General features: G+C 47.4%; 1 protein-coding gene across 1 annotated transcript in view; it reads left to right on the top strand.

Moving 5' to 3' along the window:
* Window positions 1–4,140: 4,140 nt before the first annotated feature.
* The window catches only part of LOC112553721 (semaphorin-1A-like), an 83,992-nt gene continuing 62,859 nt past the window's right edge, over window positions 4,141–25,273 (top strand). Inside the window, exon 1 of the mRNA XM_025221128.1 lies at window positions 4,141–5,323. Coding sequence (XP_025076913.1) covers window positions 5,209–5,323 — 115 coding nt within the window. The 5' untranslated portion in view covers window positions 4,141–5,208. The remainder of the gene's footprint in view (window positions 5,324–25,273) is intronic.

Below are 25,273 nucleotides of genomic sequence, written 5' to 3'. Positions count from 1 at the left end.
CGTGGTGTCGGGTCTCCACAAAAACATTGCCACTGGAGACAGCAGCAGCCGTGACTGCCACCGCTCCGACGGGGCGACAGAAGACAGGAGCGGACGACAGGAGGGTGGGCACGCGGCAGACCGTTCCGCATGACTGTAACCGTTGTGCGGGTGCCGTGCAGGTGTACGAGGAACTCGGTGATGAGGAGGAAAGTTGTCAGCTGCTCACCTGTGCACCTGTGTTGTTTTACCTTGGTTACGCAGCACACTTTTCATGCGCGGCCCTGTCACACCTGTGCGGATGCTGACAAGGAGTGAAGAGTTGTCTTGTTGGTGGAGTTGTCCGCTGCAGCTGTGGTGAGGGCTGCAAGCAGAGTGTTTGCGGATGCTGTACACCTCAGCAAAGTTTGTCGCACAAATGTCCAACCATCCATTGTCATTGAGTCACTCGCTGCCTCCTGGCGAGGACGGTTGTGAAGAAAAAAAATTCCAACATCTCTCACTACGTGGACATCTTCACGCTCTGTAGTCGACTTCCGGTGTATTATTTTACGACAATGTATTTACGAGCTCCAGAGGCGGTAACTTTGAACCAGAGGGAACAATGTCTTTGAGGTAGCAATGGATCAGAAGCTATGTGCGATCCTCCGGCTGACAAAGACCTTGGTGTCCGTCTCGTCTTCCCTTACCTGTAGAGCATTCCCTGGGGTTCGCACCTTTGACTGAGGTAAACCTACACCAGGAGCAGAATAATGCCCACGGTCCATACCTGCGGCGTTACTATCCGTCCTCGTGTCTTGTTACCTGAACTCTGACCCTTCTTCGTCTGTCTCATCAAGAAGCTTGTGCAGGAACTTGGTTCTAGCTTACTGGGAAGTATTCTTCGTGTCTTTCGCCTTTTCTACAGAGAGACCACCTGTCAGCAGGCAATCGTCTGTAAAATGTCCACAGGGGGCGTCCCGATGTCACGTGCTCAGAACTCCGCCTTGCCTCAGAAATCTGCCTCTATAGTGCGGGTGCGTCGTATTTAAATATAATTTAATGGAGGTAGATAAGGAAGAAAACAACAATAAGAATTGTTACAAAGAATTGTTACCTGCAGGGCCAAACCGTTGTAACCAGGTGGTGAATCCTAAACATAGCTTAGCACTAAGTGTTTGGGCTGATGTAGATCACTCGACTCTGATCCTCTGATTGGATTGGGAGGGAAAAAATAAACTTCGTCTCTCATTGCAAGAACATTGATGTTACCATAGAGACAGAATTGCGCGTACCTGCCGCACAGTGATACCTGGCACCACCTGTGAAACTCGATGATGCAGCGAGTCTCCATCTAAATGCATTTGCAGTAAGAGATTAGATATCAGTGACATACGAACTGAACACCTGGACATACAGGCACTAAACATCAATACAGGGTTGGTTAAATGTTCTTCTTTCCTACACATCAACCACTTACACTCGGAAATTCGTGGGTGGATTTCCTCGTTTCTCCGGGTAACAGACTAACGACCTCAATCAAGCTGAGTGTCTCAATTTTTAAAAATAACTTTGAAAAGGCTTTGTACGAAAATGTTGAAAAATAACTTTGTAGAGTCTTCTGATGGAATATATGAGTACCCTTGTGCGCTAAAGATCCTGTTGACAGTCAGTGTGGGTGGAAGTAACAAACCAAGTTCCCATCCACATGAGCCTGGCGGGTTGCCGAGCATTCAAACTCAGGCGGTATTAAACGTGGCAGATCCTCCACCCACTTCCCAAACTCCGTGTTCAAGCTAGCGTGTCCACAGGTGAATAACACGTTATTAATAACCTGACCAGCCGCAGGTAAACGTCACGGCTCGGACGCGGTGATCCGTAAAGTATGTCGCGGTCAGGCGACGCTCTGGTAGTCACGTGATGCCCTCGACAGCCCGGCTCCGAGGGGAGGGGAGAGGAGGAGGAGGTGATGGTGGTGGTGGTGAGGGTGGTGGTGGAGGTGGTGGGCTTGTGGTGAGGAGGGCTCTAGATAGCCACGCGCTGGCAGCAGCTTGTAGTCCAGTAACCCCCGACATCCGGTCAGTGTGTCAATGATGTCAGCATTGGTTATGGAACTTATTCTGGAGAGGAAGAGAACGTGCATTGCATGTTTGGGAGAGAGTCAACATGATCGTCAGGAACACGACGAAGGATATCATTTATTGTTGCAGCCTTGTGCTGCACGAGCCGACAGGTCGTTAAACAGGTTCTGTCGCCGCGTGACAGCTGTCTTTGATTTGTCCGGCTTCCATTTAATCAGGAGAAGATTAATAAGATGACACTAGGTCAGTTAATTAACTGAGCAGGGAGCTTGATGTAAATAATACACTTGTAACTCAGGCAGGGACAATCTGCTCGTTCTGGACTACAAACAATGGAGTGACGAAAGATAAATCTTTTTACTTCTGAACTTCGTGATAAGTTCTCATGTCTTTTATTTGCTGCTCGGAAATAATTTTCCCCTGAAGGCAATAATTCTGCAACTTTCGTTTTGTCAAAACTATTAAAAGCTTGTTCGAGCACTGATTGTTTTTTACACAATTGCTTTTTCTACCCTATGATAAGCTTTATGTGCGATTTCCAGAGATATGAAATGTTTCGTCTGTCTCAAGTGTCTCAGAGAGAATTTCAATGTCAGAAGAGAGTTGTGTTTCTACCTGGTGCATCAAGAATCAAGTGAATGATGGAAAAAATAAATAAGGTGTATATTGCATCCCGCTCTCAGATCCCAACAGAACGATTATTACTACAGCGTCTTGTTCTCGGGGAGTTATGGTTATGGTAATGGCTGTCATTTAATTACATCCGGGTATTTCATGAACAGCTCGCACCAGCGACTTCTTGCACTCTCATACACACAGATTTTCTTAAACACGTATATTCATTACATACATGCAGACACAAAATTAATATATTCAATCGCAAACAGTTTAAAGTCATACAACTGCACCTGTGTCCGCACCAGTATATTTTGTGTCAGTGCACCTGTTCCCAACACACCTGAGTGCACCTGAGAAAAGGTAAACGTGTAATATTCCCTAGAATGTGTAATTTCGCCCATGGTGCCCACCAACACTGGCCAAAGTCCAAGGTAGGAGTGAAAGAAAGGTGGAAAGGTGCTGTGACTGCTGACACACCTGTTATCCACCTGGCAGGCAAGGGTCCGTGACAGGTGACCAACAGTTGCTCGCAGCGCGTGAAGGATCCCAGTCAAGCAGAGAGAGAGAGCACTTGACACTGGTGGAGGAGGAATAAAGGACGACAGGGGCGAGGCATTTTTCAACATCATCGTCCTCACGCGCTGGAGTTGCTATTCTCGTCTTGTCATCGACGGCAGTCAGTCCATCCATCACGGGACACGATTTGCATACGGGAACAATTTGGGGGTCGGACAGGGCGCGAGCTGGGGGTCCCAAAGTCTCACGACCGAAGAAACTGAGAAATAGTATCAGATGATAGTGGGTGGCTCCTCCTCTCTCTGTCTCTCACGTATCTAGTTTTACTACTGTTGGAAAATAATGGGCGGGCTGTCGTATCTAGTTCTACGTAGACACCATCGTCCCCTACCACCACTACTACCATCTCCACTTCCCAGCCTTTCTTGTAGAACAATGATGCCTTTTGTTCCATAGTGACATACAAGTCCACAGGCTGGTGTGTATGTCAGCGTGAATGTGAGTAAATTAATTTAGAATACACACTACAGAAAAAAGATGGGTATGTAACTATTTACATAACCTGCAGTAGAAAGTAAACAAGAGTATCCTGAAGTTACTGTCCAAGCTACTCTCTACATAACCAATGAGCGAAAAGATAGAATGAATAAATTGTAATTCCTTTCTCTTAAAGACTTGGGAATATCTAAATGAATACAGAAATATAAGGACACAAGGTAGGTTTTTCTTTCTTCGAACATTCCTCCCTTCTCTACTCGCCAGCTTCTACTCGCGATGTTTTCAAGAGCACCACAGTTTTTCATCCTGCAGGTGAGATTTCACCTGTCGCAATTCATCACCTGCGCTTTCCTTGCCCCGGTCATCTCCCGCGGTCCCGTTGGCACGAGGGTCGACCCGCGCGCTGCCAAAACGAGGCGAGGGCCGGTGAGCCACTCCGACACGAGGCTTCACCGTGCGAGGCTCGCCGTGGGTCCTTGACACTGTGCCAGCCCAGCAGACGACAGCCACCACAAGTCGCTGGTGGGAAGCAAGGCAGTCACACCACGGCCCTCCACAACCACGCTGGAGTTTGGAGGTGCGACACACTTGTCCTCCGTGTGCCACAGCTGCCCTGCCCCAACTTTTGTTTGCCGTGCCCCCTGTGTGTGCGCGCGCGAGACTCAACAGCTCATGCATATTCATGCCGCACTCCAGCCAATCACAGTCGACCTCAATCTGCGTTTCTCCGCCGTACGCAGGAAAGAAAGTTTGGGCAAAACAAACACATCGGGCCGCCGTGAGCGTAGGTCGTCGTCACGCCGCCTCTCTCTTCTCCTTCCTCCTCTCGTCCTCGGGATTTGTACGCTGGCGGTTGTACTCACCTGTGCACGTGTGTAGTTTTACCTGGGTTACGCCGCGCACTTTTCACACACGGCCCGTGGCACACCTGTGCGGATAGCGACAAGGAGTGAAGTGTTCTGGTGGTGGTGGAGGTGCAGCTGCGGGGAGAGGGGTACACGAGTGTTGAGGACGTCCACCCCCCAGTTGGTACTCGCTGTACCCGGTGTGTACGACAGACCCTCGTGTGGGTCCGTGCTTCAAACCTCGCGGTAGTCGCGCGCTGCACGCCAGGCGTCGCGTCGTTTTGACGTACGGTGTCGCTCCTGCTGTGCGACAACGCCAACTTTCACAAGAGTTGTGGTTCTTTAACTGGGTGTTCGGCGAACCTCCTCGGATAGCTTCATTATGACGTAAACAGCTCACCTGTCGGGCACAGGTGTTGTTGGTCTTAAGTGATTAGTAGCTGTGGTATTGCTTCTGTACATGGGGGGTTCGGATTACCTCACACCCCCCCACCTCACATCACACGTGAAGGTGGTTGGTTACGTTTGAACAGATTGTGTGCAGCCTGCCAGACATCAACAACAGTTTGCTCCACCGACGGATGACTTGAGCAGCAAGAATACAACGCAAGTCGTCTGTGACGCCGACAGCTTTTTTTTGCGGAGTACTTACAGCGGAGTGTATACGTGACCCCTGACCCTGTGAGACCATCATGGAGTTAGGAGCTACGGTGATGTTGCGCCTGATCGTCGCCTGTCTCGTCTTGGCGGCGGAGGTCTGCTGCTGGCAGATGGACTGGAACCCCAACACTGTCACCCGACTGCCAGGTAAGACGCTCAGCGCCACAAGTTTCAAGGCAGGAGGGGAGACAATCCGCTCAGCCTTGTTGAAACACGCTCACACGCATAGCACACACAGGCTTGTAGATTTATTTCATATCTGTACACATAAACTAAGAGACACGCACGCACATCTACAGTACAAATGTTGACTACGCCCCCTTACCTACGTGCGCGCACACACGCGTGTCTTGCGGTTGCACCCTGGTACGTTTTCATTACCTTCCGCCTGGAGTTACCGTGACCTCACATCCGGTGTTTGCTCGGGACAGTCTCATCACTCTAACCTGTATTTTTTATAATGATCACGCGGAAGCTAATTTACCTGTTGGGTGGCGAGTTTCTCATCTACCCTCCCCTCACCTTACTTTCTGTCTGTGTGTGTGCTTGAGTAGTTTGTGGCTTGCCGTGGTAATTTCTTACTCATCCCTACCCACCCTACATACACCCCTCTGTTAACCGTCTGCTCCAAGTCTTGTTTCTTACCAAGTCTCATGAGAATCCTACAGTTTCCACCCCTTTCATCTCACAGCAAACAACCCCTTTAATCTTACAGTTGATATTCTCTCTATAATCCTCTATCAGGTTGTTTGTAAGACAGAAACTGTTTTGAAAGTTAGCCGAGAGTTCCTACTGGTGTAGTGATATGACGACACTTCCGTAACTGACGGTGTGTGTGTGAACATTCGTAAGTTCATTTTCTAACAAATTGTTGATTGAATGCAGTTTGTGAACTGTGCGGAAGGTGGTGGGATGTCTGGAGGTGATGGCACGTGAAGTAGACCTGTTCCTTTTCGACTGTTTTTGAGAAAATAAGTTTCCGCCTGTCCAGTTGGTCAACACGATCTACCGGTGTCAGAGACCGTTTGATGTTGTACTGTGATTTGATTGTTGTATCGTACATCCATTGTATTTATATCGCGGTTTTATTTGCTGTTGTATCGTGATTCCATTAGCTATTGATGGAATCGTGATACCATTAGCTATTGATGGTATCGTGATTCCATTAGTTATTGTGCCGTGATTCCATTAGCTGTTGTACCCTGATTCCATCAGCTGTTGTATCGGGATTCCATTAGCTGTTCTGCTATTGGTTCTGTCACGATTCCATTGACTGTTTTGTTTTTCTATTGGCTAATTGTTTGGTACTTCTGGTACCAGGTATTAATGGACGGAGGTATCGGGGTAAACAGACATTTCTCCACTGTAGTTTAAAATGGATGAGGTGGTTTCTCGTTGCGACACCACCATTAATCAGAAAGCGGATCTTCCGGTTTTCGCGGGACTTGTACTACTATCAAGGGGTATCAGTCATTGTGCGTGTGTGTGTTTACTTAGCGATAATGCTCCGTAATCCGAGAAGCGTGATTGCTATGCTAGTCACGTGGTCTCAGTATTTATAGGTTTAGGAAATGTAAGTGTACTGTTTAGTTCCTCTGACCTCTCCTTTCACGATCACTCGTCTTAATGGTTTTGTCCCAGTCCACCCAGCATTGGTAAGCGGTCCAGTGGCACAACGATTAACACCTGTCACCAATACAGTGAGAGTTGGCTGTCCTGGGTTCAGATCTCGCCTCGGGCACGCTGTTCTTTCTCTGCATGTGGCATCTGTTTACATGGCTGGCTGTCTTGCCGTGGTTTAGCCTTAGTTACTGGCTCGGCGTTAAACACCTATTTACCAATTTCCACCCAGTTTTGGTGGTGATTCCCCCCCCCCCCATCTCTACTCGCTTGAGCTTGTCTCTCACCTGAGCTAACACGAAGCACGCGCACCAGCGTCCAGCCCACGCAGGAAGTACCGTCATCCATGCATAGAGGGCGCGCGCAGCCGTCCGTGGCACGAGACCTTTACACGCGTCAGTAGAGCGCGACATGGCGGTGTTCTCAGGACCGCTGACTCCCACACCTTGTACAGCCATGGGAAAAACGGAATCCTCCCCACTGCCATCGCCAACCTGTAATGGCGACAGGAACATTTCAGACAAACTGCACGAGACACGTGTTCCAACAAGTCAACGCCGCTTGAATAACAACGACTGCACCGAGCACCAGGATGTCACCCTGGGGACAAAATATAATTGACTTACCACGTGACACGAGCAACATCGCACTGCACTTAAATACAGTTGCGCGGAAGTTACTCAAACTATTCTGACAGACCTCACTTGCTTCCAGAGCTAACGAGTCCAAACAAAGTAAAAAAGTAAATAAAGAATCTCGATCTTTAAGCTCTCGTTTACTTTCTCACTCAACATTTATTATGAGTATGTCCGTTAATATCACAACGGACAAGGCTGAGTGAGTTTCTTGTATAGATTTACATGTATATGCACAAAAAATCACACAGATGTTGCTGGTATCAGTTTATACATTAACCCCGATATTTTGCCCTTTTGGCATTGACCTTTCGGGCCACATTTTTCCCGCGCTCTAATTGGCTGAAATTTTATTGTTCCCATCGAAGGTGGGAAAAACAATTTGGCCCTCGGGAAGCTGACACTATTGACCGCCGACAGACTTTTTGTGTCGGGCATGCTGCACGTGAACCAGTTTGTGAACAGGGAATTGTGAGAACCACATGTGACATACAGGGGAATCACTTCTCGGTGGGATGGGAATGCGGGCTGTTGGACGGGGAGGGTGGGGAGAGAGAGGGAGGGAAGGGGAGGCAAGTATGTGCTGAGGTCTCGCAGGTTGCAGGACTACACCAGCTCCTGACTGACAGAGTGTTTATAAAAAGTCTGTTCCGGTTTACAGCATTCCAGTCAACAAAGCTTACCTGAATGATGTGCTAGTATGTAGCCAGCGCCTGAGGGCAACAACAACAACATAGTCCACCTGTGTGGGGGGAGAGAGAGGTTCAAGCCCCTGACTGGCAGTTGTTAACACGACGATAGTTTACCCAGGAACTTCCGGCGACACCATCGCTGATCTCTCACAAGAACAAACAAGGCTGCAGTCCTCCTGCTCCTGAAAATCTCCTGAACTGGGCGGAGTTTGAGTACATGTAAACCCGATTCTCCTGTTATTTCTTATCGTTAACAACCGCCACACACACGTTAAGTAAGGACAGTCGAGAATTTACAACTCTGCTCTACTTTAATTTTTCTTCCTTCCTGTCGTCCTCATTTTTATTGACCATTCCTCACCAATTAGCTGCATAACCTTTTTGTTTGAAAATGGAAGAATTTCCTCGTGTTACTTTGATAAATCTTGGTCGTTACACGACGGTTGTGCTGCTCACGTGACAAGCCATCCTCCGCCGCAGTGGCAAGTCGCTCGCCCCTGAGGGGAGACCACTTGACCGCCTGTCGGCCTTTGGTCTGTCGCTCCTGCTCGCCTTCAGTTTGCTTTTCCTCCGCAAATCTCTTGTCTGCCAGTAATCACTTCCCACAAAACGCAAACTTTGTTTGTTTAGCCCCCCGAGTGATCCCATTCGCGGGATTGGGCGACTTATTTTTGCACGACCCCTTCCGACCTTTGAACTTTGACGACGGTGTTAAATTAAGAAAGTTTTCTTTGCTCGGCGCTAATAAAGTTAAACCTCGCCATAAATGTTTTGTTGGATGTTGCTGTTAAATGTTGTCGACGCCGCAGGGTAGCTTTTTAAGCAAGTTTAACTGTCCTGCCAAAGTGGTCGCTGTTGTTTATGACTTGAACTGTTGTTAAAGTTTCTGAAATTTTTCTCTAGTCAAGTATGGAGGTGTGAACACCTAAAACCGGGGTCAGTTTTTGACCCCATGAGTGGTGTGATCGCACTGCCAGGGTTGGTTCTGTACATTTTTCATGTGTCATGCTGACTGTCACGCAGGATTAAAAAAAAAGTTCTGGAGATTTGTTGATAATGGGGTTTGTGTGTTCCTGGAGGTCTGGGGATTTGAACACTGGGTGTTTGGTGTGGTGGAGAGTGTGTACAAGCATGTCAGTCTTGTTGTGAAGAATGTACCGAGTGAGAGACGGTGTCTGCCACCAACCTCTCGACCAACTCTCGTTAATCTTTCATTTCTTGTCGACTGAAGTTTCGGTGGGATGTGGGGTGGAAGGGAAGGGAGGAAGAGAGGTCAGGTATGGGGACTACTCTGTGTACTTCGTGTGACTTTTACTGTCTTCAGGATATGACTATAAATATCGACAAGGAGCCTAGTGTGTGGTGTACACAGTGACTCACGTACTCAACAGGATCACCTTCGCTGTGCCGCGGGGGGAAAACCGCGGTGAGGTGCAAAAGATCGGGCTTTCTTACCTGTTAAAACAGGTGTGCCCATACAAGTATAGTCAGGTGATAAGTGAGTGACGCTGAACGTAAAAAAAAAACTTTTAAGGGGAAAGTCCTGCGAGCTTTGTGAGCGAGGATATACAGGTAAAGCGAGTCCCCGCGATCCTCCGTGTTGTTTATGATGAAAGCAGAAAAGACTGTTTGTAAAAAGCGACAGGTGTGAAGGCTGGGCTGACATTTTAAAAACATCGAACTAATGCTGCGTAAACAAATATCAGATAACAGAGAGAAGGTGTATTATGTCTTGAGTTACCCGCTGCTAGCAACTACACTTGTTGTGGAGGCCGAGACGGACAAATGACCAGGTATGACGTCACGTGGTAGTTACCCGTTAAGGTGTTTTTTGAACTGGTGTTGGTCACGTGCCAACACTGTCAATCCAGTTTTGTGTGCTTTTTAAAAGTCTGATGAATTTGTAGGCGCTTGTGCTGTTGCCTGGAATGTGTACACAAGAGTTTTGTTAACCGTGGGATAGTTGTTACGTCACCAGGTGTAATTAGCTTACAGGTGTGGTTGTTTGTCACACGAAAGATCAGTTTGTTTAATGATAATGAAGGGGAACTAGTTTGTGGACAGCGGGTCAGGCAAGCTCAGGAAACACGTGGTTTGGTGACATTCAGCAATGTGATCCCGAGGGCCACCGCTTACGTGTGTTGGCGAAGCGAGTGCTTAGAACATTGGAATCCGAACCCGGAAGAGCTCAGTTTCGATACCCGTGTGACGAAGCAAAACTTTCTCCACTCGACCTAACCCAGATTTCGGGAATGAATAGATGACTTTCATAGAGGATTTAAAAAATACGGCAGAGAAGGAAATGAGGAGTGTAAGGTGAGGGTTTAAACACTTCTCTCCCCAACGACTGAAAAATGTAAAGGTACCACCATTACGTTTTTACAAACATCAACACATTTGAATGTTTGCGTGATTTATAAACAAAAAACGTGTGTAGTGTGTGTGTGGGGGGTGGGGAGGCAACATCTGGCCGTTTTTGTCAATCGTCTCATACCTCCGCGGCGCAGTGTGTCGTCTGCTGGACGTGTGGGTGTCGGTCATTGACTGGTCACCATGTAGTGGTCCTAACGACCTTCCAGCTACACGATATGTCACATTAACGGTCTGCTTGAGGTCAAAGGTCGGGACTGTGGGGCTACAACCCCTTTGTGTGGCCTCCATTGTAACGATAGTAGTGTGACCTGTGGAGAGGTCTTACGATACGACAAGAACCCACCAGAACACATGACACACATTGTGGTCCCTTAACGACTTCCTGTTCGTTTGTCGTTGTCGCTGTATGAGTAGAAGTGGTGTTACCTTTCCTCTTGTGTTTCTTTTTTTCCCTCGTGAATTCATAGAAGTTTGAAGAGCTGCTCGACTGTACTTAGCGTATGTCAAGTTGAACTTCTAGTTGCAAGATTCTTTGTTGTTCACGAAACTGTTTCCGCCGAGAACACTTGGAGGAGAGTGTGAAGGTAGAAAGCTACAGCAACAAGTATACACTCGCAGACAATGTCAACGAAGATAAAACAAGCAGAAAAAAAAAAAAACTGGTCCGATTAAAAGAGAGGAGCGCAGGTCCCGTTGTTTGAAGGACCCGTTGGAGGACATGGAAAACTCGCTTGTCCGCTCCCCCCAACGTGTTGATGCCCCTGATCTGTGCCCCTGTGCCCTCGCCGTGCTGTTGTCTACACTCATGGCCCACGTCACCGTTCATTATCATCACTGTCCCAAACTAGACGTTGAGCCAGATGGCAGTGGTCTTAGGTTTTAGGTCTTGACGGGGGTCACGTGCTAGGGCTGATTTATGGCGTCATGCGGCTTGTCGGGGTCAGAGGTGAACCTGCATAGATAGTAAGTTGTCTCAGATTCGTGTCTGCCAGGCTATTTCGGGACAGCGTGTGTGTATGTGTGTGTGCGTGCTAGAAAAGTAACAAAGTATGACACACTGCGCGGAATATTTTTGCAAGATCTATAAGCCTTGGTATGGCAAGCTTCCATCTCGTTTAATGAAGTTGCCGCCCTTTAATGTTTTACTGTCGCTTTTTATGCTCCATCCTGTGTCACACAGCGTTCACAGGATGGGTGGACCCCTGCTAGTCAGCGCTTTGTCAAGGTTGACGCTGCCTGTGATGGGGGGACAGACCCGCGTGTTCTCTCGTCTACCCTTCTCCTCCTCCACCCCACCTGCCCTCCCGGCCTCACGCACCGTTGATTCGTGTGTCACGCGTCACGCACTTCTGTCGACCGTGTCGAGAGACGTGAGCTGTGAAGGTGACACTGGCGACTGGTGGCGTCACATTTTCCAGCGTACTTCTTCTTGCACTTCAGATCTCGAAACCTCTTAATGTACTTTTCCTCACTTCTTTGTTAAAGAAACACATTCTTATGGGCTTGTCGCCGCCAACACGGGGACTTTGCGCGCAAAAATGATGGGATGGGTTTTTTTTTTTTTTTTTTGTGAAGTGCAAGTAGTGACCTCGACACTCCTTGTGAACAGCAGAATCCGCGCGTGCTTAATGAAAACATTTCGATCGCGTTTGAAATACCTGATGGAACTGACAAAGTCTGCAACATACTTTTGCAGATTAATGAGCACCGATACGGTGACTAATGGCCACAGATACTTGCATGCAAGACAAAGAGTCCCATCCTCCTCCCCCCGCCATGCTGTGATCCACAAATTGGATCGAAGCGGATGCGGCGATATCTCGGGACGCTGAACCAGAACGGGATGCGAAACATCTGCCCTCGGCAAGGCCTCGACAGGTCGACATTTCAAGGATTAGGTGAAAAACGACCGACAGCTGACAGTCATGGTTTTAGGGAACGCTTCAAACGGAGACACGTGTCCGTTAGTTTGTGCTTTTAGTGAACTACATCACGCAAGCCACAGTATAGTCACGAAAGTCCACGTGGCCACGCTCTCTGTTTTCAGTTATCACATATCTTTACTTGTAGACTTTATTCTTTCTATCGGCTGTCTTATTTTTATCTCATGTGAACTGCCGTCATGTTGTTGTGTTTTTGTTGTTTTGCCGTGTTCATCACCATCAAGCGGACAGAGGTGTAGTTTCTTCGAATTGCAGTAACATTGACTTGTTATCTGATGTAGCGGGAAGGAAGGAGAAGACGAGAGAAAGTAGGAAGAAGAGAGATAAAAAATGTAAGTTAACGGAATGTCATGATTAGATTAACCTATGATTAATAGCGGCATAAGGTTGAGAGCCAGCGCCATTGCAGGCCATTAGACAACCTATATAGGCGATGGATCGTGCGATAGAAGCAGTGCTGACGTGTTCGCGAGTGCTATCATGCTCTGAAGTAAGTGTGATTAGTGTCGGGGGGGGGGTATGTGGGATGGGGCAGCAGCTTGGCGGAGGGTTTAAACGGTTTCAGAGCCTAGAAGATTGGCGAGAATGGCATCGGCGTGAAGATGGCGCATTGAAATCAGGACGGCACAGGATGTCTCCGTGCGCAGCTCGACGATGTTCTTTGATCGTTGGAGTTCGTCTGCACCGGCCCAGACCACCGCCGCCGCCTGAGAGTGGTTTGTCACTTCCCGCTGTGCAGTCGACGATGATGGGGGACCATTCCAGCACGCGCTACTCCACTTGCAGACCTTGTCTACAGCGTCTGCCCTCGTGAACACATTTGCTGCACTGGACCTCACAGGTTCACATTAGCCGATGGATGGATAGGGTTAGGTCTCGCCACTCTCATCCATGTGAAGACCATTTTTGGCACGCGATAAAAATGATATCCGTTTGAAGCTGCGCATGGGCAGTGGCGGTGTTTGAACTTAATGAAAAACTGGAAGTGCTCGTATTTATGTCTAGATTTCAATGAACGTTGGTTCGATCTGCCATCAAATATGAAAATATAGCGATAGGCCTTCATTGCTGGGTCCTTTAATGGAGACGTAGGCTATCGCATATTGTAAATCCATGCTTTATGGATTTCTGCTTAACAGAGCGTGTGATTTGGTTGTGGCACGGCCAAGGTCAGAGCGCGTGGTTGGCTCCGGTTGTCGCGCGATCGCCGGGTGATCGAGGGGTCAACCACCTCGGCCGGGGCCTTGAAGACGACGCCACGCGCGACTTCTGACCGATGACGCGAGCTGCTGGCGAATGTTTGGTATCGTTGGCTTTGCGGTTTTCACTCGGCCGGCCGTCAATCAGTTGGGGAAGGATTAGCCTTGTGGTCACGCTAATGATGGCGCCGACGCACGCAAGAACGAGCACTCGTTCGTACGCCCACTCGCGTGCTGAAACGCGCAAACGTCCACGCTCACAAAGAGAAGAGATCAAAGAAGTGAAAAATACCCGGGTGCATATAGGGTTGGTTCCCCCTTGAGGGGATCGTCACAGTCTGACCACACAGTCCGCGGGCTTTCTATGCTCTCCTTCGCGCACTCGGGTACGCTAATGGCGCCAGATCGTGAGCATGATAACTGGAGGACTAGTGAAAGACGGGTTATCTCCGCTGACAAAAACTACAATCGGTGTCGTCGGACTGCGAACAGAAACCTCCGGGTGCACACCGAGGGTACACGCCAAGTACCCGGCGACCCGATAAGACCTTCTAAAACACGACCTTCGGGTCCTGGCACGAGCGATTCCCCAACCACCTCCTCCTCCCGGTAGCTCGGGTGGAGACGGACGTGATCGCTGTTTGGCAGACCCGCCGACAGGGTTTGTTTGTACCCGCGATAAGGCCGACGACGGCGCGAGCCAGACGTCAGAGAGACGGTCCGAGTCGTCAGGATCGCGTGGCCCCAGCACGTGGTGCGCGCGATCGTCCTCGATAGAAAAAGCGAGCTCGACGCCAGTGGCGCAAGATGAGACAACCAGATGTCTTTTGGCTTCTGTGTTTTTACTTTTTCTCCTCTAGAACTGGAAGAAGTGCAGCACTAAGCCATTTTGCTTATCTTGAACACAATCTCACAACACGAGGTTCGCTCGCACTGCTCAGAACAAGACCGGGGTGTTGAGTGGTGTATTAATAGCAGGAGTTGGCTCCCCCGTCGCCCCACTACAGTCAGTGTTTAGATTAGCATGACAAGCACAGTGTTGTCGATGATCAGGGATTAGATCATCGTCTGTAAAGCAAACGCATGAACGTGTATTTGCGCGTGCGAACGACACTTAGATGGACGTGCAATATCAGATATATTACTCAAAGCACGATTGTCGTCCGTGTTCGGGCTCAAGTGGAATGTTGCAAAATCTTCAGGGAGTGCATCGCCAACTTTTATTATTATCGATCCTAGTGATGCTATAAGAGTTTCTTTTTGTCTCTCTTTCGGAAATCTCTGTTTCCTTATTCATGTGAAAAGCGCATTCTGATGACCCTCTGATCTGTTGCCTACACGGAGGATCATATAAGTCCTCACCGCTTTCACTCTGATGAAATCGATGGCTGGCTGAACCCTCGCCCAGTCCTCGACGACCGTTTAGGAAGCGCTATGTGGATTTTGGTATTGGATGACATGTCGCTGGACTTGTCGAGCTTACAGGCACCGCTCACCCACACGTGACGAGCTCTTGGAATCTTGGGACACATGCAATGACATCATGATTACCTCGCATATTTCTCAACATGTTCATGGAGGGTGGAGAGCTGAAAGACGACGGAAAAATAATGTAAATAAGATTTGTTACGTGTGAAAAGTGTTTGCATGACTTTCTCAACTTATGTTGGTTTTAAAAATGTCGGGGAGTCTCAGTCTCGCACAGCACTTTCACGCCTACGGGCTGGGATTCCTTGCAGCCAACCACGATGCCAGCACGTTTGATGTTCACATTCCTTTGGAAATTTTAGCTTTTATCTCCAGGCGCATCTCTGAGATATTATCTGTTTGGTCTTCTTTCAACTGTCCGGAATGATGACATTATCTTTTTTAAATCGTTTAGTGATATTGGAATACCGGAAATACATACATATTGATGTCAGGGTACGGTATTGCACTATTGTTCTTTTTTTTTTTTTTTTCAAATATTGATTGCGGTGGAGGCCTGAAGTAGGAATACAGTGAAGTCTGTAACAGAATAATAGCCTGAGAGGTTTTATTTCCACGCCACCTGGCGGTGTCGGCTCCTACTTTACTCGTGAGATCAAAGGTCAGAGAGACTCCTGGTGTGCACGGGCTTGTGACGACACTTGCTTTATTGGGTTTTTAATGTCCCCATTACACAAGGATCTGTGGACTGCTCGGTGGGGACGGTTTCATTACGAGAGTAACACAGAGCTTTACACATTCCTGACACGAGGAGCCCCATACTTCTTGCTAGCAACTGCGCGCGCACATTGTGAGCACAACTTCCGGTCCTGGCAAGCTTCTCCGCTGCATGCCGACTGGAACATTTTACCGGTTTATTCAGCTGACATAATACTTGGCGTGAGTCTCTGTCTCTCCTTGTCCTTCTCTCTCTCTGTTGGAGGCGGGGGAGGAGTATGAAGAACATGACCGGAGTGAGGAGTAGATTCAGTGTAAGCAAGTACAGCTTAATCTGGATAATTCCAGACAACATGTGGAGTTGACCGACTGCGGACTGAGATATTAGTCCTCCCATCCAGATTAACGAGCATTTGCGATTGATAATCCTCTTGAGGTCCAAGCTGATGACATCCTGAAGATTATCATGTGACTCTAAACAATCTCATGTATTAGTGCCGAGAGGTCAGTGAAGCTGGGAACGAGCTCGGGAGGATGATGGGTGGCAGAGGTTCTTGCAATTACAGCACAGTGATAAAGTGTTACCTTCGAGCTGACCTTTAACCGTCGCTGTTGGCAGTTGAAGGCGGATCAATTACTAGGTCGGCGGTGAAAGTCCTGCGTCATTACAGACCCCCTTACCTCGCACTACCCAGCCTACCCCACCCCTCCCCAAGGCGACCGGAGGCTGTTGGTCCGAGATCGGGGCCAGGGGGAAGGGGTGGGTAGGTGTGTTTATGTGTGGGAGGGGAGTTCAGATGGACAAGAGTCAAGGCCGGCCTGTCGGTACTATTAACACAGTTTCCTACAAGTCATTGTGGGGCTGATGAAAGGGGTCTGACACTTTGACCCCTACTTTCTCACTGTATTATTAGCGGCACGTGACAGGTAGTCGGGAGAAGGAAGAAAAGGGACAACCAGGAGTCCATGTGATCGCAGCTCTGCACCTGCTGAACTCCCAACTCCGTTGGCGCTTCAAAGGAACCGAAAGCGACAGGTAATGGGACATTAAAGGAGTGCTGAACACGTTTTGTAGCCCGATTGTTTGAACAATATTTAACACAGGCGACAGGTAATGAGACGTTAAAGGACCGCTAGAGGCGTTTTATTGCCGATCTCTAGGACAAGATTGGTTTCGTACAGAAGTCGGGTCTCTGCTCGCTAGTCGGTACTGGGGAGCCTGGCCTCCGTGTGATCAACACAGCAGTGAAAACTGTTTATGGCTTTCATATCTGGCATCGGGGCTCAGTCTGTGGACATGACAGGAGTTCACAAGACTGTCCTTCCGTCTGTTATTGGTTGGTCTTCAGACCTTTTCTTGTCTTTCATAAAATTAGCTTAAAAACAACGGGCAAGAGTCATCTGTAGCTAATATAGTCACCTGATCTTATCCTCCATTTAACTGACGGAATGTGTCCCCGGGGCCAATAGTTGGCGAGGTTCTTAGTCGTAAAATCCCATAATATTTCGTAATTTAAATAATGTTGCAAAGGGGCCTGATTCTTATCGCTTTGTCTCCTTCGTCTAGATAAGTCAGAATCAAAGTGCAGTGACACTATCCTATCGACTGACGATACTTTCATCGCCATCCTTGTCTGAACAAATCTCAGTGACTTGTCTTCTGGAATGACGACAATGTGGAATGTTCTACTGGATGGCGATGAGATTATCTAAACGATAAAACAAATGCTTTGACGATGTGTGGATCGGACAGGCAGGGGAGTAACAGCTCCTTCAAGCACTCATAGATGTTCCCTGTCATCAACTTTCTCGAGACTTTGTCGAGAGAAGACATGGCTAGAAAGAGTAATAGCGACAAACCTGGACATTCTCTTTCACACACTTCTTGATAATTTCGATTATCTCTAAAGGACACAGTATCTGAATAAATTTGGGTGGTCTACGTTTGTGGGAAGTGAATAACCAGTTTATATTTTCCAACTCACACGTGACGTACCCAGTCAACATTGCGAAAGAGGTGAAAGAGCTTTTCAAGAACCTCAGCAAGCTGCCGCAAAATCCCTCGGCCATGACGAGGTGAATCGAGCAAGACACAAGAGTCCACCTGTTCATTTTGCTGTTCACTTTTTATATTATTACTATTAAAGACGAGTCCTAAATAACACTTTAGGAAGGCGTGACGAACTTATCCATTCATTTGAAAGCCAGTGCACTTCATTGTATCACTCAACGTTATCTTTAGTGTATTTTCGAAATTAAAGTCCTGGGTCTTCTGCCACGCGTATCCCATAATAGCAGTTGATGGCTGTGGAGGCTTGCAAAGCACAAAAAAGCTCTTCTGTGGCGGATGTGAACGTCTTTTAAAGCGAAGATAATTATCATTTGATGACATTACTAGTTTCCGGTGCCTGGTACGTGTGCCTGCATCTGCCTCCAGGCTTGTGTATGCCAGAGCATGTGCGTGGATGCGTCAGAGGGAGGTGGGATGTGGGGGGGGGGAGGCCATGTAGGTGTGAATCTTCCTGTGGATGATAAGTTGGAGGTGGCTAAGTTTGCGCATTGCTGGAGGCTGTGGACAAATAGACTTCTAGGATAGAAGAACACACTCTGAAATATTGTACATGGACAGTCACGTGATTCTCCCTGTAATAGCCTGTTCCATCTGTGTGGTAATAGAAGGTAAAAACCATATAAGCCAGTATAAATTATTCGTGGTTGTACTTAGTGGAGGCATGGAGCTGAAAATGGAGATTTACACACGCTGCCTACGCAACACCATTTAAAGGTCGTCTCCGCCCTGCTGTCCAAAGCTCGATTCCCTTTTTTTATATAATTTTTTTTCTCTCTCACGATGGACTTAAAGTGGCGCATCGCGCAGTGTGATCAAAGCCCAGCAGTTGACGATGAGTTGTCTTCCCTGGTGCTTGCGTAAAGCCGTTAGATACCTCGAAGGGGCAAAACTCCCCTCAGAACATTAAAAAACAAAACAAAAACAAAGCAAACAAAAAACCCAACTCTCTCTTCCAAGCATCGCATCAGTGATATTTTTGGTTCTGTAGAGTTTGACTAGCTCATGGAGGCCTCTTCGGAAGAAAGCTCTAGAAACAGCGGGCCAGATGGATGCTGGGAAGAGGGCCGTTTGCAATGCAGATTGCCTCAATGGGCGCTCATTCGCATGCAGATCTTGGCAAAATAGTGTTTGATCAGAGCTAATTGGTAGCAGGGACAATTCACCTTATTATTCATGGCATTCATTTACACATAGATTTATTTCGATTGGCAGCGGAGTTGGGTGTCGGTTCGACAAGGGAGAGAACACAAGGGAGGCGACTAGCATAAAGCACATCATTGCTTGTGTGGGATACTCCTTCAAAGCCGTTAAAAAAAGGGAGGAAAATGCTCCGGATTTTGGCGAAATCTTGCTCTGTACAGCTTTCTTCGCCACCCAGCAGGAAATATGGCGAAGAAAAAAAAAAATCGTTGGGAACAGATGTTTCATTTAGCTGACGTAGGAAGCTGGTGGAGGGAAGAAGGTTTACATTATCAGTTCGGCAGATTTTCCGTTAGACATCGCTATACTCGTCTCTATAAATAATCAGTTTGCTTTATCAGCGCTAACCGCTGTTCTCGGGTAAAACCGGGTATGTATGAGAGAACTGTGAAATACAAGATACAACAAGATGTACTGTGAAGGAGACATCTTTATTCAGTTTTTTCAGCTGTTCCTTCTTTGTCTGGTAATATGCACGTGTCTGTCAGTCGGTCACATCTCTGTGACATTTCATCACCTGGTGCCACACGACTGTACTATCATTATTATCTGCTCTTTGGGATGTAATGCTCAGGTCAGGGGTTACGAGAATCTACCCGGAAACCTTTATCAGTCTCATCAAGGATTCTTGGACTTAGTGTGGTGTTCCTCTTAGTTATGAGCTTCACGGATGTAGGTCCCTTTCTTGATACAATCCTCCCACCACCACCAACCACCACCACTGCCTCGATATGGGTGTCGGCAACCTATGGTCCACCCGACACTCCCGCGACGCCTGCAAAAGATTTCTTAAGGACCGAAGTGATTTAGTTCCCTCATTGCTTACTATCTTCCTTCCCCTCCTTCTGTCTCTCCGAGAGCTGGCCTCGGTTGCCAATACTTATTATCATGCAAATGCAGGCTGGACACCATCGGACTCTATTTCAGATAGTCTGACCGTTGTGTCCAGTTCACTTCGTCTCCGCTGTCACCTTCCTGTCTCTGGTGTCCTCTGCTATTGTTGACATTTCTTGGCCGTTGTTTTGTTGATCACAAGAGTAATTAAATCCCAGAAACCTTTCTTCACTTCCCATAGCCACAATCCCATAGCTACAATCTCCTGCTTTTCTTTCTTTTTGAGCGCCCCCACGTTCCTGTTTACAGTATTTCTCTTTTCATTTTCTGGAAACATTTAGAAATTAATCGATTAGGAAGAGACTCGATTTCAGAACTTGACAGCTTCTTCCGAGAAAATTGAGAGTTCCAACTCTGAATTTCCTCCCAGGGCAATTTCTACCCGTGAGTCGAGTGTGCCCAATAAACCTGTCACTCCACCCCCTCCACCTCTCTGTCTCTGTGGCCTCCAGTGGACAAACTGCACAGTTAGAGAATAAAATCATTGCCGTTTTTCTCTTCACCTCAGCGCTAGCGCCGCGTGCCCGCACGTGCGTCCTGTCCATTGATTGCGCGCGCAGTCGCCCTGAACGCCTTGCCCGCAACCATTACATCAGTTACCCCGAGATGAGCATCCACAGCTCTTCAGTGGCCATGTTGAGCTTACTTCCACACAAAAACAACCGCACTTTCCTCTTTCCTATCAATTCGTATAATGTAGATAATTGTGTGAAATGTGTGAAATGTGTGATGCTGGATGCTTATTCATAGTGTTGACTCATTTCGTGTTCTACAGCTATTGACTGCAATCTTAGTTTATCCTGTGGGCCAGTGAATTAGACAAAGATTTCACCTTTTTGTTTTTTTCTTTTCTTTTTCTTTTTTTTTTTGTTTGTTAAGGTTTTGTTTTTGTTTTGTTTTTCGTTTTTGTTTTTTTGTTGCCCGCTCCTCCAATCAGATTCGAAAGGAGACACTCGAGATTTCGTGAAAAGTTCATACAAAATTTTTTGGCCTCTTTGTATTGGCACAGCACATCTTGGAATTCTGTGACAGTTATGGAAAATATAAGAAAGAATCCGGAATGGCGGATGGACTGATGAAAGAAAATGATAACTATGGGCCCTTCCACCCACTGACGCCGTGAGGGCTCTTCCCCGCCTGTCATCGGGTGTCTCTGGCTTGGAGAGCGAGCGGAGAGGAGCTGCGGCGGAATGTGAGGCACAAAGGGGAGACGAGCCTCATGTGGCGCCACCGGCTTGACACGGAGGACAACGAGGAGGGGGAGGAAACTGTTTCACAAACAAGAAGTGTCCGAACCTTTTTGTCGCCCACTGACGAAAGCCATTTAGCCAGGTCTGTTCTGGCGTTGACTTCACAGGCTGCTTTCACAGGCGGAGGGCAAAAAATGGCTTCCACTTCCGGCCTCGTTTTCGTTCCATTGCGCGCCAAAAGAGTAGGCGGAAGTAGGGGACTGGGAGAAGTGACACGTTAAAGTGGCAGGGCTGAGGTGGACTTCCTAACAGATCGAGCGATAGTTGGGGATGTATCAGCCCTCAAATACTTACCCAACATGAAAATTATTGTTTTCCTCGAGACAACATCGATATACCTGCTTCTCAGATATGTTAGTAGTAAGAGTTTCTTTAATTATCTGTCAGTAAACAAACTTCCTTAAGGTCCATCACCCCAACCTCAGTCAGATGCACCCTTCCTATTCTTAAAAAAAAAATGTAACAGCCTGACAAACAAGTCCAGAACTATTCGAGGGCGCTTGCATCCACATGTTGTGAGGACATCAATCATGATTTTCTCCTGCTGACTGTTTGGTATCTCGTGTGTGTGTGTGTGCTCCTATGAACAGTCATAAAACCATTACAAGCAATCGTAAGGTCATGTGATCTGTTCCAGGCCTTCTTGATCAGGAATTCCTTTGTTTTTACTATAAACAAAAGCCGGTAAGGAGATCATCCTGCCTTCTTTCATTTTTACTTTAATCTGCCTGTAAGAGTTGTGTTTCTCCTTTAATCATGTCAGGTTTCAGGTATCACTTTTTGTTTTATATTAGCATTTTGTTTTATTTTAAACCATTTAACACAGTTTATTATCTCAGTATTTCCTCCAGTTTCTGGTAGGCAAGGCAGCAAAAAGTGCAACATAAACAACAGCCGTGTGGAGGTCCGTGGACCAAATTTCCACATTGAAGTCCAAAGACAACAGCTTCGGTCAATAATGACGAGAGCCAGCAGCATCATGTGACACGGCAGCGAGGCTAGGTTCATTACCTGTAGGCAGAAGAATAAAAAATAAGTAAAAGCTGGAGTCTGACAGTACCTTTGTCTCCATAAGGACTTCCATTAACATGTTGCTTGCCTAGGCGACCACATTACCGCGCTCGGAAAATGCATGTTGACATTAGTAAGAGCTGACAATTGGCTTTTAGAAGCCTGGCCTTCACAGTTGATGTCTTCTTTTATTTATTTTTTAGTTGGTAAGTGATCGGATCTGACGGCAGCTAAAGAAGTAATTGCCGTTACCTGAAGAGAGCAGTACAGATGGAGTGTGGATCCAAAGGATGGAGCAGCCTGGCACCCATCGGGGCCATGGAATGAAAGCTTACAGTACCACAGTGTATGTCCCCCTTGACCTTTTGACCCCTTTCCCCGCGAAGTTCCCACATCATCCTCTTCCTCATAGTCATTAAGGAACCACAGGAAGCTGGCTGTACACCCTGCAGTGTCTGTGAGGGACTGTGGAGGTTGCCAGAGCTGACAGCGGAGGTATGTCAGTCCAGTCTCCAGGCCAGGAACCGATCGAGGATGGGGAGGGCCAGCACTTCATTCTGCATGAAATGGATGATGTGCAGGGGGCCATGCGGCTAACGCGTGTCTCGCTTAATCTGGAATGAAAACAAGCAGAAAACTTTACCATGGAAATTGTGTCAGTCTCAAAATGGGTTTCTGGAAAACCAAAATCAACAGCGACGAACCATCGGCGCGTGATGAGCAAGGTTCCGGAAATGAGGCCGATACAATTCAAATTTGTGTAAATTATGCTGTTGAAATTTTACGCCTTGTTCGTCCATCGCGCTTTCTGTCGGTTTTGTTGGTCTGTTTGTTTATCTGCCAGCATTCTTCATTCATCTTCTCCCATACACCACAATCGGCTGAAGATTAGACAAACAGGACGATTTCAAATCCCAAATCGGTCAGAAACTTCACTCGAGGACGATCTGTCAAACCTGCCCGGTAAATAAAACGAGAAAGAATAAGTCAGAATGGATTTGAGAAAGCTAAAAGAGATAAAAGCTAGAAAGTTATACAAACTGAGAGTGAGAGCTAGAAGAAAGCTTCCATGTCAGGAATGTTGCAGCCCGGGCTTTGAGATGTGCAAAGCGCCCTCGTGTATTGAACCCTTGTCAGATGGCGGCCTTTCTGTTGGACGGCCCGAGTATACGGCTTGATGAAGTGCATGAAGTTGATGTGACCGAAATTATATTGCTCGCGCCTTCCTGAGGAGACACTTTTTATGATAGGGGGGACGAAGACAACCATTTCCGCAGGGGCTTTCGGGTCAGGACTTGATGGAAGCAAAATGAGAGTGAACTGCTGTAGCTTCTACACCCTTAACATAAAATTCAGACTCCAGCTTGTCAAATATTGTGCATGTTGAAAGCCATGTGCTTTAGCGAGAAAGGGTTGCTTGTTGGTTCCTTTCTCTCCTTCTCTCTTTCCTAGAATATTTGGAAAAAAACCCACGAAAAATGTCGGATTTTATGACAGAATAGTTCATTTGCAGGAGACTCGGTAACGGGAAAATGGAGAGCACTACTTCCTGACTGATTCTCTCTACATCAGATACAAGTGTCTCTTTATGTCTTCATCTCTGTTTCTTGTATACTCGAGTAGATGTACATTTAGGGTGAAAAAAGCTGATGACATCGGTCTTGCTGTACCACAAGACTGGAAGTTTCTGAAATGTAGCCACCGACTACTGAGGTCGGGGGTCCGTGATAAGGCGCATTGTCCACAGCCATCTCCTGCTGTTGTCTCATCACCGAGCTTGTCTAGAATGTTCTGCCAATGACAAGTAAGCTCGTGTGTTCTGGCACTGAGGGTCGATTCCAGCAGGTGGCGCTGCTACAGCAGCTAGCGGCCTTGACTCTCCCCACGAACGTGTTGCACGTGCAGCTCCACAGTGACTGGCGGTTAGACGTACACCGAGTACCCAGCCACCCCTTGGCCCTGCCCGTCCTGTGATTTCCCCAGACGATGCCAGCACAGTTTTATGCGCCGTTAAGTCGACTTTCTGGCCGACATTTTTCAACCACCACGGTAACACTTTTCTGTTCTTTAAAGACATAATGAACTGACCCTGTCGCAGTGGGCTCTGGGAAGCGGGTTGATGTACTGCAGTGAGTAAGTACACTCCTCCTGAGCTCAATCACAGTAGGTTGCCCCTCACAATTTATTGCAGACCTTTCAGTTAGAAGTTTATTAGGATAAAGACACATGACAGTAAAAATAAAAATCATTTCTTTGAAGGAGAGACAGCAGTTCACAAACAGCTAATCAATGGCCGCTTAGTGCCTCGTCCAGAAATATTCATTGCAAGTCTTTAAAATCGCATTGACATTCGGTGTCATGCACAAGTCATAACATAGCAGATCTTCTTGCCAATCATTTCTAATTGTTTTTTCCACCTGAATGAGCTTATCGTCGACAGCGCCATCAGCTCAGTCTCGTCTTGACCTGATGGCAGGCACTCGATGGCTGCAGGCTCGGCCTGTGTGTGCGACTGTGTGTGTGTTCGATCGTCTGTACACTGCTAACGGCTGGTCTCCGAGTTTTTGTTTTTTGTTTGGTTAGTTTTTTTTCTCCTCGTGTTGTTATTTCTTTTGCAACTTTTTTTAGCAGGATGGAGGCGAGAGTTTCCATGGCGTGCGGCTGTTTTCTGCTTGCAGGCTGAAGGATATACATATGTATATATGTACATGGCCTTCAGAAGTGGACCGAATGCTGATGGGTTAATAACTTTATTTTGCAACAGATTTTTTTGTTGATGCGTCCACAAGTTGGGGGAGGAGAGCGGCAAGTCAACAATTAGTACAAGCTCTTTCAGGGTTTCCAGGTCAAAATGGTCTCTGCCGGTTAGCGGCATTTAATAAGGTGCGAATGAAGCCCCATCCCCACCACCACCACCACCACCACAGCAAAAAACCAACAAAAAATAGTTCTTTTTCAGGTCTGGTGGCACGCCCGCATCGTGTTGGATCATGCCTGTGCATGGCATTGTGACATTAAGGGTGGGATGCCGCTAACTGGTACATGCATCTCTGTCAGCGCTTGG

The sequence above is a fragment of the Pomacea canaliculata genome, linkage group LG13 (genome assembly GCF_003073045.1).
Source record: "Pomacea canaliculata isolate SZHN2017 linkage group LG13, ASM307304v1, whole genome shotgun sequence".
In the NCBI taxonomy this organism is placed as follows: domain Eukaryota; kingdom Metazoa; phylum Mollusca; class Gastropoda; order Architaenioglossa; family Ampullariidae; genus Pomacea; species Pomacea canaliculata.
This window is presented reverse-complemented; position numbering and strand designations above follow the sequence as displayed.